The sequence below is a fragment of the Lepisma saccharinum genome (genome assembly GCF_977018435.1).
Source record: "Lepisma saccharinum chromosome 12 unlocalized genomic scaffold, izLepSacc3.1 SUPER_12_unloc_1, whole genome shotgun sequence".
NCBI classification, from domain to species: Eukaryota; Metazoa; Arthropoda; class Insecta; order Zygentoma; family Lepismatidae; genus Lepisma; species Lepisma saccharinum.
Window position 1 is genome coordinate 3445072 of NW_028142891.1, and position 16661 is coordinate 3461732.

The 16661-nt window shown below is 37.2% G+C and overlaps 1 protein-coding gene across 1 annotated transcript; it reads right to left on the minus strand.

Annotated features, from left to right (window-relative positions):
• Positions 1-15249: 15249 nt before the first annotated feature.
• LOC145982133 (uncharacterized) lies at positions 15250-16455 on the minus strand. The gene has a single exon (XM_083115699.1). It carries the CDS (start codon positions 16453-16455, stop codon positions 15250-15252), a length of 1206 nt encoding a protein of 401 aa, XP_082971825.1.
• Between the last annotated feature and the right edge of the window lie 206 nt (positions 16456-16661).

Genomic DNA, 16661 nt, shown 5'->3' on the forward strand with positions numbered 1-16661 from the left:
CAATCTTATATATGTATTTTGAAGCACCACGATTGTATTTATTGAGCATTTGTTTGCACCAATTGACGCGAGCGTCTTTTTGAGTTTTTGTCAAATTGTGTGGGATCCAACGAGAACATACCTTTCTCACAGCTAAATGATCATGTAATATTTTATATATGCTGGTGGAACTAATGCCTATGGTTGCCTCAATCTCACAGTATGTAACATGACTATCTTGCAGTATTAGAGTTTGCACAGCATCAATGTTTTCTTGAACAACAACTGATTTTGGACGACCTTCGCGAATCTCGTCGGTGAGCGAATTTCGGCCACGATTAAATTCGTTATACCAGCGTTTCACAGTCGCAAAGGATGGGGCTTCATCGCCAAATGTGGAAGTAAGTTGATCGATGCACTCTTATCTTGATAATCTACGTCGAAAATCGTATAAAATCATCGCACAAAAATGTTCACGAGTTAATTCCATTTTATTGTTGTCGCGCAATCTCCAAGGCAACATAAACAACACAAATGAAGCTATTGACAAAACATTTGAAGTACGTTATGGTCAATAATGCCAGACGATTCCGTGCAAAAGTCAAATCGCGCCTAACTTCAATCAGTGTTGCCAAGGCTCAAAATATAAATAGTGACCCTCGTAACAGCACCCTGTTCTGTTGGGGACAACACATATTGTGCTTTGTGGCATGAAATAATGGGTGGGAGATCTGCTAATCATATTGCAAGTGCAGTTGTCAAAGTTTTAACTATGATTCTTGAAAACATCCAAATATTAAAAGGTTTGTTCAGTGGTCTGACAGTTGTACTCCCCAAAACAAGTACTCTATCATGAGTTTTGCTCTAAAGTACTTTTTCGAAAGGAATTCAACCATTTTGGAGAGTCATCAGAAATTTTCAGAACCAGGACATTCTAATTTCAAAGAAGTAGATTCTGCTCATAGTGTCCCAGAAAGATAAATGGCTCAAAATGAAATATAGAGCTTGGCTTCTCTGCTTAGAATACATAATGAAGACAATAAAAGGAAAAAAAAAGTTTCATATTTTTACAATTGCATAAGTTTGATTTCTTGGATTTTCAGTCTTTCCTAAATTATACAAATATTGTGAAGGTCCTTTATCAACTGAAACGCCTACTCTATGTTCTACAACCAGAAACAAATTTTGTTGTGTGTAAGTTTTCATTTAATTCTGAGTTCGGGAAAAGAAAATGATTCATCAGTAATTGTACTTCTCAGAATATTACATGCCCCTCTACTGAGATTACAGTGCTAAAATTGAAACAATTTTATTTTCATAAGAGAAAAAAATGATATGTTGAAATTTATGCCTCTTATTGATAGAGATATGAATCAAAAACAATTCTTCCGAAATCTTAAAACAGGCATGTACACTTGAACATAGACTAAACTGTTTAATGTTAAATGGTAATAGATGATTCTGACTTGTAAGACTTTATGGGAACTTTTTTCTTCATCACAAATGGTATCACTATTTTGCAAAAAGCAATTGTTGTATCTCCTGTGTTGGGTTGCTAGCCCCCATCAGGTGCCTCCCTAGGTGGCAGATAAGGAAACGCCCTCCAGATGTGGAGGGTACCGGGTAACCAGGGTGGACCAAAACTAGCAAAAGAAGGGTAGACCAGGCTCAAGAGCTGTGGTGAAATAACTGGTCTAAGGGACGGAAACCCAAATCAATGACATGTGGAGATGGTCCCATAGCCTTGGTAGGCGACCATCTAGGGGAGTAAACACCAACAGAAAAATCCCGCCAAGGGTTAAATGGTTGAGCATTAGACTGACAACCACACCTCGTAAAACAGCAACTTGTTAAGAAACCTGCACATCAGCCTCGGATAAGGATGGGAAACACAGATGATGAACCAGCCAAGAACAAGGTATATGATTGGTCCATAGCAACATGGAATGTTCGAACAATGTTAATACCAGGTAAAATGCAATAAATTGCCAATGTAATCACACAATGCAAAATTGATATTGTAGCACTGCAAGAGATCAGATGGCAAGGGAATGGTAAAATAGACAAAAAAGACTACAGTGTATACTATAGCGGAACAACAGAGTGAAAACAGGACAATGTGGAACAGGGTTTATAATGACAGAAAACTAAGAGAAAGAGTTCTATCATTCGAACCAATTAATGAAAAGATATGTAAAATGAGAATCAAGCGTAAATTCCAAAATATTAGTATACTGTCAGTACATGCTCCAACTAATGAAAAAGAAGATGTAGAAAAAGAACAGTTCTATGATCAACTAGGAAGAACAATAGTAAATATAGCAAAATATGATATCATAATAATTGAATGTGATTACAATGTAAAAATTGGAGTGAGAAGTAGTGATATAGATATAATTGTTAACCATTCCCTACACGAAAGCAGTAATGAAAATAGCTTACTTCTAACACAATTCGCAATAAGAAATAGGTTGGTAATTAAAAGCACCTACTTTCCACACAAGAAGATACATTTGGGCACATGGAAATCACCAGACGACAATACAGTAAATCAAATAGATTATGTTTTAATAGATAAGAGACACTCCTCAACTATCATAGATGTCAGAAGCCAAAGAGGACCAAATTGTGATTCAGACCATTTTCTTGTAAAAATTAAACTAAGAGCAAGATTAAGCAATAACCCAACCAAACAGAACGTACGAAGAACAAAATGAAACTATACAAAACTTGACACTCCAGACAATAAGAAGAATTACCAAACAGCAATTAAAAATAAGTTACAACAAAATACTCAAGAAGAAACAATAGAAGGGAAGTGGAAAAGAAATAAAAAAAAGTGTTAATAGAAGCTGCAGAAGAAGTAATGGGCATATAGAAAACATCAAGGAAGAAAGAGTGGTTTGGTAAAGAATATCACCCAATAATTAACCAAAAAAATGCTGCAAGAATGAAGGTGCTGCAAAGAGAAACAAGAAGTAATTGTAACAAATACAAAGAACTAAGGCAACAGGCAAGTAATTCATGTAAGAAAAGAAAAAGAATGGATAAGAAAGAACATCCAAGAAATAGAAGAACTTAGTCGACAGTCAGAGATTAGAAAGTACTATGCAGCAATAAAGAGAATAAATAAGGGATATCAACCCAAAGAGATAGGATGTAAAAGGAGAGACGGGAAGATAATAGGAGACAAAGAAAGAGTACTAGAAAGATGGACAGAACACTTCCAAGAACAACTATACAAGAAATGTAAGAGAAGAACAAACAGAAGATAACGATGAACAAAATACAGAAGGAACACCAACAAGAGAAGAAGTTGAGAAGATAGTAAAAAATCTAAAAAACAATAAATCACCAGGAGAAGATGAAATAACAGCAGAATTAGAGGCCGCGGTGGCTCAGTCGGTAACGCATCTGACTACCATGCTCAAGGTCCCGGGTTCGATCCCCGGTCGGTTCAAATCCGGGAACTTTTCTAACGGTGAAAGCGGCCCCGGCGCCCACCCAGCGTCGAATAACATGGGTACCTGGGGGAAACACTGGGGGGTAAAGGCGGTCAGGGGCGTGATGCTGATCACATCACCCCCACTCACGACCGGATCAAGAAAGTGTGGGGCGTTACCCCTACACCCCCTATACGCCTTCATGGCGTGGTGCTATGCACAGGGGAACACTTTACCTTTTTTTTTACTAAAATATTCTGGACCAAATATGATAGAAGAAATATACAAACATAACAGGAGAAAACATAACAGGAGAATACCAAGGAGGAGGGAAAGAGAGTGAAGGAAAGAAAGAATTTTCTATCTCTCTTTCTTTTCTTCTTTCTCTCTCTCTCTCTCTCTGCCTCTCTCTCTCTCCTTCTTTCCCTCTCTCTCTCTCTCCTTCTTTCCCTCTCTCTCTCTCTCTTTCTTTTCCAAACTTTCCCTTTCCTTCTCTCTCTCTCTCCTTCTCTTTCTTCTTCTCTCTCCTTTCTTCTCTCTTTCTCTCTCCTGCCTCTCTTCCTATTTCCCCTTTTGGAAAGAGTAAAAGGAGAAGGAGGATGAGAGAGAAAGAGGAAGTGAGAAAGAGAGAGAAAGAGAGAGAGAGAAAGAGAAGAGAAGAAGGAAAGAAGGGAAGATATAATTCTTTCTTTTTTCTTATTTCTATCTCTCGAAAGAAGAGAAGGAAAGAATGAAGGAAAGGTGAAGAAAGAAAGAAAAAGAAAGAAGGAAAGAAAGCTCCTTCTTCTTCCGTTTCATTTTCTTTCTCTCTCTTCTTCCTCTTCTCCCTCCTTCTCTCTCCCTCTTTCCTTCTTTTTGTGAGAGAGAGAGAGTCAGAGTGAGAGAGAGAGAGAGAGAGTGAGATGCAGAGAGAGAGAGAGAGAATGAGAGAGAAAGAGAGGAAAAGCGAGAGAAAGAAAAGAGGAAAGAGAGAGAAAGAGAGAAAGAGAAAGAGAGAATAAAATAAAAGGAGAAGAGTGAGAGGGAGAGAGAGAGAGAAAGAGATAGGAAGTGAAGAGAAAGAGCTAAAGAAGAGACCTTTCTTTCTTCCTTCTTCTCTCCTCTTTCTCTCTTCCTCTCCTCCTTCCCTCTCCATCTCCCCCTCTCCTCCTCCTCCTATCCTCTCCATCTCCCCCTCTCTTCCTCCTTCTATCCCTCTCCTCCTTCCAAATCCATCTCCCCCTTTCCTCATCCTCCTCTCACTCTCCAAAAAAGAGAGAGAGGAAGGAGGAGATAGAAATAGAGAGAGAGGGAGGGGGCTAGAAAAAGGGAGAAAGAAAAAAAATAAGAAATTGAAAAATAAGAATTCAAGTTCAAGAGAGAAAGCAGGATTTTTCCTGACATATACCAGAACAAGGAAAGAAGATAAGAGGTTTAGGTAAACTACATAAAATGTAGAGTTTTTATAGAGTAGATGTCTACGAAGAAATCATTGCCTGGATGAGGCCAAGGATAATCTCAGAAAGCTGGGAGTGAGAGGAAGAAGAATGTGAAAGAAAAAGGAAGCAAGGTTTCAGGATGTACAGGTTCTAGGGAAGCTAGGACTTTAAGGATGGCTGGAGGAGGCAGAGGAATATATAAGGAAGATAGGAGAGAGAAGGCGAAGGAGGAAAATAAATAAATATTTGCTGTAGCTACATCTGGAAAAGAATTGGTTCATTTTACTTTGCTCCTCTGCTACTTTTGGCGATTTGAGAAGATGAGGATGAGTGATGATATGATGAAATTTTTGAAGGGACACTCAATAGGACACTTGGATTCAAATCAGGAACCTCTTGAGTCATAGAGCACTGTGTGAAACAATCTGCCATTGAGGTCGACAATTGGAGGAGAAAAAAAACTAATGACTAGAATATATGGCTGGAAGGAAAATATCATGAAAGGCATGGCTGGAGGAGGCAGAGGAAATTTTAAAGAAACCTAAAGAGAGATGATGGATAGAGGAGAAACAGGATCTTATGAAAACAGGAGTGATAGAACAGAGGAGGAAGACAAAGGAAATAAAGACTGGAGGAGGAAAACTAAGAAAACCATACATAGCTGAAGGAGGCAGACACATTTTTAAGAAGCTGTAAATGGCATTATGGAGAAGGAAGACAAAGGAAGTAACAGCTGGAGGAGGCACACAATGGAAGTGACAGCTGGAGGAGTAACATGAAGGAAGTGATGGCTGGAGGAGAAACTCAAAGAAATTGATGGCTGGAGAAGGAACACAATGGAGGTGTAGGCTGGAGGTGAAACACAAAGGAAGCGATGGTTCGAGGAGGAATACAAAGGAAGCGATGGCTGGAGGAGGAATGCAAAGAAACTCATGGCTGGAGGAGGAAGACAAAGAAACTGATTGGCTGCATGAGGAAGACAAAGTAAGTGATGGCTGTAGGAGGAAGACAAGGGAAGTGATGGCTGTAGGAGGAAGGCAAAGGAAGTGATGGCTGGAGGAGGAGTGCAAAGGAATGATGACTGGAGGAGGAGTGCAAAGGAAGCGATGGCTGGAGGAAGAATGCAAAGGAAACAATGGCTGGAGGAGGAATGCAAGGGAAGCAATGGCTGGAGGAGGAATGCAAAGGAAGTGATGGTTGCAGGAGAAAAAATAAATGATTTGATGGGTGGAGGAGGAATGCAAAGGAAGCCATGGCTGGAGGATGAACACAAAGTAAGTAATGGCTGGAGGAAGAACATAAAGGAAGTGATAGCTGGAGGATAAAGACAAAGGAAATTGATGACTGGAAGAGGAAGACAAAGGAACTGATGGCTGGATGAAGAAGACAAATGAACTGATTGCTGGAGAACGAAGACAAAGGAACTGATGGCTGGAGGAGGAAGACAAAGGAACTAATGGCTGGAAAAGGAAGACAAAGGAACTGATGGCTGGAGGAGGAAAACAAAGGAACTGGTGGTTGTAGGAGGAAGACAAAGAAAATGATAGCTGGAGGAGGAAGGCAAAGGAACTGATGGCCGTAAGAACAAGACAAAGGAAGCAATGTCTGTAATAGAAAGGCAAAGGAAATGATAGCTGGAGGAGGAAGGCAAAGGAAATTGATGGCTGGAGGGGTCAGATGAAGCTTCAAGTTAGAGGAAAAAGGAGAAAGTTAAATGAAGGAGGCAGAGCAAGAGCCAAGAAAGCCAAGAGCAAGAGGACTGAGAAGGAAAACAAAGGAAGCCAGGGCAGAAGGCACTATTTCAAAATCTAAAAGTGTAGAGTTAGAGGATATGGGATGAAGACAAAGAAAGTGATGGCTGAAATAGATTGGTAAAGGAAGCAATGTTCAGTGAATAATAATAATAATAATGGCAGCAGCAGAAGTGCCTACAATGCTTGTAGGACAGGGGAAGGAACTAGCAAAATTGAACTCTAATCATGACTTCTTCTCTGATATGTACATCAGTTGAAAATAAAAATTTACACAAGAAACATACCTGATGTTTGAGGCTGACTGAGGATTCCAGACAATGTTTCAGGATTTATACCTAAAAATTTAAAAAAGAGATGAAGAGTTAAAAAATTGACTTTAAGTGTAGAATAACAAAAAATAATTGAGATCCGCTTCAGGCAATTCATATTACATATTTCTAGACTGGCTTCTGTGTACATCAGATATATTGAAGTGTTAAATAATGCTCTATAAAACTGGGAATTAAGATTCAATGTTTGAATAAGGAATGAATGTGCAATTGTATTGGTCCTAACATACTTTATATTCCATCTGATGATGATTATATCATTATGATTAGCATAAAGCATAGTTTCTCAACCTATGAGGCACGACCAACTGCTAGGTCCGAAGGTAACATTTGGTGGCTTGCAAAGTCAGTCTCCAAAATTTATTTACTTTGTGTTAAAAACCTATTATTACATTTAAATTTTCTGAAATATATTGTTTTAACAATTTCAGTTCAACCCGTGTTGTACGTAGTCTAAACTGTACATTTCTGTTATTTGCACTCTACCATTGCTCTTTACCGGCATCTCTCAATTACAACATGTGTGTCTAGACTAGATTAAAAAAGTCTTTTAAATTACATACTTTTATTTTTCTAGAATGAAGTACTTGTAATTTGTTTATGCAAGCGTAAAAGAGGGCTTTTTAAAGTACTAGATGTTTTAGGAGAAATATGATTATATACTGGGTGCACATCCTTTCAAGTAATTCTGCCAGTGCCCATGATTAGGGTTCCCATGAATTAATACCCTTCAAAGCAGGTTCGGACTGAAAAAGGTTGGGAAGCACTGACATAGAGAGATAGGAAAGCGGCATAAAATAAATAAAGTAGAAATTTACTTCTGTCTGACTGCACTTGGGAGACTTGGGTGGATGATTTCAGGTGGGGATTTATTCAGCAACGTCCATGTAAGAATTGGTTCTGGGGTTCATGCAGCATCTAATAAATGGGCACCTGGGGCAACCTTAGAGGCAGCCAGAGTATGGTGCTAATAACATCACCTCCACAAATGGCCAAGATTATGAATGTGAAGGCTAGAATTAGTTTTAGCTGTACCTACAAGTACAATTATTGATACAAATTTGTACAAGCATTAAATATTAACATATTAAACTGAGGTTCTGATAAAAAAAAAAGTCATCTCTAACAGAGTCTTCAGCTGTGTGTCTAAATTTCAGCAAAACCAATTTTTTTGTTTTCTAGTCCACTTTTAATGTTATTTTTAAATATATCATAAAGCTTTGTTTTTCAAAGTGATATCTACATTCTTATTTTAACTTGCAATAATACCAAGGTTTATAGGATAATATTAAATAAACAATATGCTATTCTATGTTGCTTAATTTATAGAAATGACCCAAAGAGAGTTTGAACTATTGACAGTAAGGTGTAAGTAAAAATGTGTAACTTTTTGCTATGTAAATACCATAACTACAGCACCTTGAATACGTACTGTGGAAAATGGCAGTGTTCTGGGCTCTCTGGCAGGTTCCACTCAGATATGATAGCGCTAGAGGTGCTGGTGTTGGCCCCGCTGCATGCTATTCGTCTTCTTATAATGGAATTAAATGTAGTTTTCACTGCAATGTCAGATTCTTTTACATCAAGCATTTCTATGAATGTGATAATTGCTATCATATTTGGTACAGTGGTTGCAAATATATTAACAAACATTCTAGACAGTCGAGCACATCCTGTTATCGTTACTTTCATTAATAATACGGGATAAAATATACGCATGGAATTCTCTTGGTAAATATTTTTTTGTGTATTAACCAGGTTCATCATCATTATTATTATTATTATTATTATTATTATTATTATCATCATCATCATCATCATAATCATCATCATCATCATTTCTTTTAAAGATATACACGCTGAAGCATTTGTATTTTTGATATTCACTCTCTCTTTTCTTCCGCTTGAAACTAATTGCTGTGATGATGATAATGATAATTGCATGAAACAACAAGGGTAAACCCATAAAACTTCTTTGATGCCATCAACATGAGTGTAAGGAAAATTTCAGTCCAATGGGACGAGCGACATGGGATGTTCACACTGATGTGACTAGTGACATACATACTTCCAGACTGTAAAATTGCATTCATTGCACAAGAAGATCCAAACAGGAAATGACACGTTCAGCACTAGTTCATATGTCGTATTCACATGCTACTTGTTACTTCAGTCGGAAAGCTCCTTAAAGGAAGCAATGTGCTATAGGGGAGGGGGGTTTCTAACTAAGTGACTTGAACCCAGGTCTCTGGTCCACGCAGGTAAAACAGCGACGGCAAGAAATCAGGCAAGACAAGGCTGGCTTGGTAGCTGAGTGGTAGAGCAATGGCACAGTATGCCAGAGACCCAGGTTCGAGTCCTGGTTTAGCCTGCATTTTTCCCTGAAAATTCTATGAAGTACATTCATTGTTTGTTTATCAAGTAATGTATCTCATATTTGCTACTTGACTTACTTTGACTTATTTCCTGTTACTCCGCTACGGAGCATAGGACCTCAACAAAGCATCGCCAACGGACTCTGTTTCCAGCCATCTTCCTTATCTCGTTCCAGGTCTTTCCTGCTTCCCATATTTCTTGCTCTATTGTCCTTCTCCAACTCATTCTTGGCTTTCCTCTCCTACGTTGTCCTTGTGGAGTCCAGCTCAATGCTTGTCTCTCTATTGCCGATGGATCTTTCCTCAATGTGTGGCCAATCCACTTCCACTTTCTTCTTTTGATCTGTATTGCCACCGGTTCCTCTTGCGTACGTTTCCATAGATCTTCATTTGAGATAATATTTGGCCAATATATTCCCAGAAGTTTCCTTAGGCATCTGTTTATGAATGTCTGTAGGTCTTTAGTAATTTTCTTTGTTACTTTCCAAGTTTCACATCCATAAAGGACAACTGACTTCACATTAGTCCTAAAAATTCGCAGCTTAGTTCTTATTGAAATTTCTCTGGCTTTCCAAACTTTATATAGCTGAATAAATGCCACATTTGCTTTCCTAATTCTTGATCTAACATCATCTTCTGTTCCCCCTGTATTTGTCACCAAACTCCCCAGATATGTAAACTCCTTAACCTCTTCAATATTTTCCTCATTCAAGTGGAAATTTTTCATCTTTTTTACATTTGTTCTTAATGATTTCGTCTTTGTACTATTTATCTTTAAACAAACTCTTTTCCCTTCCTTATCCAAATCTCCTAATTTCTTTTCCATATTACGGTATGTGTGAGACAGCAGACAAACATCATCTGCAAAACACAAGTCTTCTAGCTGTTGGGTGAGACTCCAATTTATACCTCTCCTTTTTCCTTCCGTTACCCTCTTCATTACTTTATCAATTACCATCAGAAATATTGTTGGTGACAAAATACATCCTTGCCTTACTCCTGAAATAACTGGTATTGGATCCGTAAGTATTCCCTCATGCACAACTTGACATGTGAAACCATCATAGGAGTTTTTAATAAGATCAATCATATGTGCTGGAATGCCATATTCTTTTACAATTGTCCACATTTTCATTCTATTTACAGAGTCAAATGCTTTCTGGAAGTCCACAAATATAAGGTACACTTCGCAACATCTTATTTGACTGCCCCGAAAGAAATCTAAGTCCCGAAATCTTAAACTTAGCAACATTGCACTTCAGCTCCAGCTGAGAGTAGCCAACTTTGAGTAGGTCCTTCCACTAGACGAAAAACACTGTGGTGATAGGTTTTCAATTCAACACTTTCCATGAACTTAGAAACTATAAACAGCTATTATAATACACAATCAAACAGAAATAATAAATTGGAAAAATGAACCTTGAATAAGATATTTATGATTCTGCTTGCTCGACTTGAAATTTAGGGGGTTTGAAGCACTGAATAGAGTTATTCTCCACCTGGAGGAAATTGCCATCAAGTTTGTGCAGAAAGAAGCAAATTTGTGAGGAGTTTATGCGACATTTTATTTACAATACCTTGCATAATATCGAACAGTTCTCAAAAACATATATTTTACACGACTTGTGGAGAAAATGTGCTTGAAACACAGGAAGGTGGGAGTCTTCATAAACGTCAACATGTTTTTAAGGCTACAACGTCATTAAGTTAACATAGAGCAGTTGGTTAGACACTGCTATACTTATTTTTCATCAAGCATTAAAGGTCGCGGGTTCAAATCCCATCCTCTCCTCTTTCTTTTTTTCTTTTTTTTTTTTGTTTGCTGAACAGATACCGTTGATATTGGAATATTTAAAAAATGAATCCGATGCACACTTGACGGACGTCCCTTCTGCGCATATTTTCCCTTAGAAGTTGGAGATCTCCAGGTTTTAAAGTTAAAACATTTCTTTTTAGTTATTATTCATATGTTGTGTTAACACACACATCATGATTAATTCACAAATCACATATATGTATTCAGGATGCAAAAATGTAATGTTATTTAAGTTATGTATTGTTTGTTCTTCACTGACACCTAAAATATTGATTATTTGCTTTCGATGTACTAAAAAAAGATATAGAGTTATGTTAAGTAGTGATGTAGTGCAGTACTGTAAGGAAGGAGAGCGTTTAATGAGTTGAAATTGCTAGGATTGGTAATTTTATGTCCGTTCCTTCATAATGACTGTTGTCAATCCCCTCACCACCATCTTACCATGCGTCTAAAACTAATAGTAAATCGCTAATTAACATAAATAAATTGTTATTGCGACGAAGGCTGATTCGATAAGAAACTACTAATAAGTATTTATATATTGAGTGACAAAGAAAATATTCAAAACCTCGTAATGATCGTTAATTGCTCACTGCTTTGTATCTAAAATGTTTGTCTTCTTTGAACAGAAGGTACGAGTATCAGATATAACAAACTTTCCACACTAATTTGCAATATTCGAAACCACCATTACAGACTTAGCTCTATGTAACTTCATTCTGCGCATTCCACATGGCATGTGACTTCCTCCTATCATCGAAATAACTTTCTCTTACTATTTCCTTTCCTCTCCTGAAATACAGAGACCAATGATAACTTCTTAGCACGGTGGATAAACTTTACACCCAACGATATACTCCTGAAAAAAATTCTGCGTAGGTGGAGAATCGAACCTACGACCTTCCTCGTAAGAATCAAGCATGCTACCTCTTCTCCAGGTAGCTCATGTTAAAATTTGCTACCAGTTAGAAGAAACCAATTCACACATAATGCCATATCAATAATTTCCTCATGGTAATTTTGATGAGGAAACGAATTCAGATAAAATCGAGAAACGCTGAAAGGGAAAAATGATGAACATATCTATTGTCGTTTTGTCAAATTTTGTAAATTGTGTAAAAATTCAGTGTTTTGAAAAGTATTTTGTTGTTTGTTTAAAGTAGGAACAGGAGAGCTATAAGGAGTCATTTGAACCAGACCCCGTTTGACAATAAACTTCAGCTTTTTTCCAAAGACTGTATGAAAAGAGAGAGGAACGTATGAAATATAAAATATGTGTGAAATTAAAACAATGGAAACCTTGAAAGATAATACTAACGAACTTCAAACTATGAAAAACATATTTTCGTGGTGGAAAACTCCAAGTCATTTTTGAAATATGAACTTGATGTTTTTCTATATTATGAAGTGGAGATATGGGACGATACGATCCCTCAGCAAGAAAATTTTAAGTAAGCTACCTCCAACTTTTTCAATGGTCATAATTACTAATTAGGGTCCGGAAGTTGATGAAAAATCAACATTTCTTCTGACCCTTAAAAACAATGCTAAACCTGATATCATGTCCGTTTCCCTTCAGTTAGAGCCGGAAAACACTTTCTATTTTACATTTTTTTTTTTGCATTTTTTCGGCCTTTATTTGGCTTTTAGTTTATTTGACAGTATTTTTAACAGTTTTTGTTACATTTTTACTTATTTTTGAGGTTTATTTTTCTCCTCCCCTGTTGTTTTGTGCATTTTAAATGCATTTACTAGTAAAACTTACATATTTAGATTTCTTGACATGGTCCTTTTAGCAAATTCACCATTAATCGAAAATACGGTCAATGGAAAAGCATAATGTTATTCTTAACTGAAATGTTTGGCAATGGATTAAAATACTTTGTTTGAAGATCTACTTTGATGTTCTTTTTCTGTACACTGTTATTGCTTTAATCTGTAGTTTTAAAGTAAAATTAGTCACAATATTAAATGCAATTACACTCTGGTATACGCGAAGCAGAACTGTATTTTCGGATGCTGGCCGACTACAGTATCATAGAAGGCCCACTCTCAAAGGAGAAGAATTGGTTGATTTGGTGTTTTAAGTCAACTTTATACATAGTGAGGCTAATCTGGACTGGACCTACAGTTTAAAGTGGGATCCGAACCGAGTGCATAAAATAACGTGAACCGTGTGGTGTAGGGTGATCGTTTGCTTATGGAATGAAAGGTCATGGGTTCAAACCTACTTCTTTGCAAAATCTTTTTCGGGAAATAAACGGCTTTGGACGAGAATGCTTATCTACGTTTCTTGGATATTTCCATTGATATTTATGCAATTTATGTCCAGCATTTCCGGATGCAGAAAGTTGACATGTAAGTTCTTAATATGTGTTAACTTATAACAGCTGAATGAAAGGAAAAGTATTTCCTAAAATCCTGCCAATCACTGAAAGATTAAAACATTAGTAGAAGCATTACTTGAAGCATGCACAGTGGCGACAATTATGGAGTGTAGAGGGGCAGATGACCCAGCACTATGCTAAACATTATCTACCAAGGGAAAGAAACTGTCCTTGCCCCCCCTCCCCCACCTTGCCCCATCAGTTTTGAAACCCAATCGCCACCACTGAGCATGCATCGCATAAATATTTACAGTAATATCATATAATATTATATTACGTTATTACAGCACTTCGTACTCGGTAAATAAAAAGGAAAAAACAATAAGGAAAGGGTGGGATTTGAACCTACGATGTTTCGATCTTGACGAAAACAGTAAAAAAACGAAAATGTTGTCATCTAACCAACTACTCCAGGAGATTGCTAACAGAAAGCTCAGTAAAACACGTTAATCTCAGTTGAAGCAACATTGTGCCGGAGTTTCGAACCATTTTTCGCCAAGGACCAAGGAAAAGACACACTTTGCAGAATCGTTTGGTGTTGTGCAAGCTATCTTTACTAAACATTTCGCATAAAATCATCATAAATTTGCCTTCTTGCATTCAAATCTGACCGCAATTCTTTCCAGGTGGATGAGAACCTGTTCAGTGTTTCACAATGCACATACATTTTCCTATTTTCAAATTCAGAATGAAGAAACTTGAAATATTGTCAACATTAGTATTTCTCCTTAACATTTTTTTGTCTACTCATATATTTTATTACTGCTTTAGGGTATCTTTACTTTATGGAATGTGAAAGAATGAAAAAAAAAATTACGGGCGTTTTCATTCAGGAAGAAGAAATGTTGCAAAGTTGGCTACTCTTAGTTGGCTCTGAAGCGCTATACTGCCAAATGTACAAATTCCGGACTTTAAAATTTTTCAGGGCAGTCAAATAAGATGTTGCAAAGTGTACATATAAAAAAAAAGGTAAAGTGTTCCCCTGTACATAGCACCACGCCATGAAGGCGTATAGGGGGTGTGGGGGTAACGCCCCACACTTAGAGAAGTATTCCATACTCTGTTCTATAATAATACGCAGTGTATTTATCTGATCTATACAGGAACGGTTGCTTCGAAAGCCTGCTTGTTCTCTCCGGATCTTTTTCTCAACACATCCTTTAATTTGGTTTAAAATAATTCTACTTAGAACTTTACTAGGAACTGAAAGTAGTGTTATGCCTCTCCAGTTATTGCAGTTAGTAATATCTCCCTTCTTAGGTATTTTTACTAGTAAACTTCTTTTCCAATCTTCTGGTATTGATTTTGTTTTCCATATTTTTGCAAGAAGTGGTTGTAATATTTCTATTGTCATATCCATGTCTTCCTTAAGAATTTCTGGTGGAATGTTATCAATTCCAGGTGCTTTACCACTCTTTTGTTGGGGTGTAAGGGGTGATCTTCCACGTAGTACACCCAAATGTCAACCTCACTTCCACGTAGTGCACCCTGGACTAGAGACTAACGAGGCTCTGGCGACTGGCACTATGGCCAGTATAATTTTGTGTGTGTTGTCCTGTTTTTTGTCCTTGTGTGTGCTGAGTGCCCATTTACAGCCTCAGCTTTTAACAGCAGTCAGAACATTTTAAGACTTTTAGTTATGCAACGTTAAGAGTTGTTATTTGTAATGATAAGGGGCTGGCCGCCAGTTACTGTGACGGGAGCAAAATAGCCTAAGTGCTGACGCTCCCACAATTTTAAAATCAAATTCAAAATTCAAATTCACTCTTTTGTTCTCTCAATGCTTTTTTAATTTCTTCTTTTGTTGGTTCTTTAGTAGTTATTTCATCTTCTATTTCATATTCTGGCATTTCTTCCGGTATTTCAAGCAAATCTTCTGTCCCTTCTATGGTTTGGTTTAATACTTCTGAAAAATGTTCTTTCCATCTATTGAGCTGATTTTCCTTATTCGTAAGGAGTACTCCATATCTATTTCTCACTGGGCGATTCCGTATGGTTTTCTTTTGAGACAAGATCTTTGTAATTTGGTATACTTCCTTCATATTTCCCTCATTTACTGTTTTTTCTGCCTTCCCGGCTAACTCACTGGTCCAACTACGGTCAGCTCGCGCACTATATTTCACTTCATGATCTTTTTTCCTATATTCTTCTTGTAATTCTGCTTTCTTTTTCCTAGTTTTACACATATTAATCTTCTGCTTAATGTGTTTCCTTTCTTCTATTTTCCTCCAAGTTTCCTCTAACATCCAGTTCTTTTTCTTAGGGTTTCTATATCCCAAAACTTCTTTTGATACCGTTGTAAATGTACTTTTCACCTTTTCCCAGTGTTGTTCCACCTCATCACCATCCAGCTCCCCTAGTTCTTGATATTTGTTTTGAAGTTGCAACTTGAAGTCCTGTTTTACACTATTATTCTGTAGTTTTCCAATGTCAAACTTTGTGCTTTGTTTATTAAATTTCTCCTTTGCGGCCATAATTTTTACCCTAAAACTGGCTACCATAAGATGATGATCACTGCTAATGTCTGCTCCACGTTTACTTCTCACATCTAATAAAGATGTTCTGCATTTCCTACTTATAGCTATATGATCAATCTGATTTTGAGTTCTATGATCTGGGGATACCCAATGGATCTTATGTATATGTTTATATGCAAATAGTGTACCTCCAATAGTCATTTCATTTGAGGCACACCAATCTACAAACATTTCCCCATTTTCATTTCTATCACCTAGACCATGCTTGCCAATCACTTGCTCCAGTCCAACATTTTCTGAGCCAATTTTAGCATTTAAATCGCCCATTACAATAATAACATCTTTCTTCTTAACCTTATTTATAGTGTCTTGTAATTCTTTGTAGAACTCTTGCTTTTCTTCTATTTCTGCTTGGTTTGTAGGTGCATAGCATTGTATGATGCTCACATTTCTAACCTTTGCCTGTAATCTGACCATAATTATTCGTTCAGATACAGGCTTCCAGTCCAATATACTTCAAGCAGTCTTCTTGATTATGAGTATGCCTACTCCATTACGATGTTCATCATCTTCATTTGGTCTACCTGAATAGAGGAATGTCATACCACTAGATGTTTTCATCTCTCCAAATTCATTCCAACGCACTTGTGCAGAGCATAAAATTATACAGCGGAAATAATAAT

Bases quoted from the DNA above. Each gene is read 5' to 3' on its own strand.
- LOC145982133 (XM_083115699.1), bottom strand. From the start codon at position 16,455: ATGGTCAGATTACAGGCAAAGGTTAGAAATGTGAGCATCATACAATGC.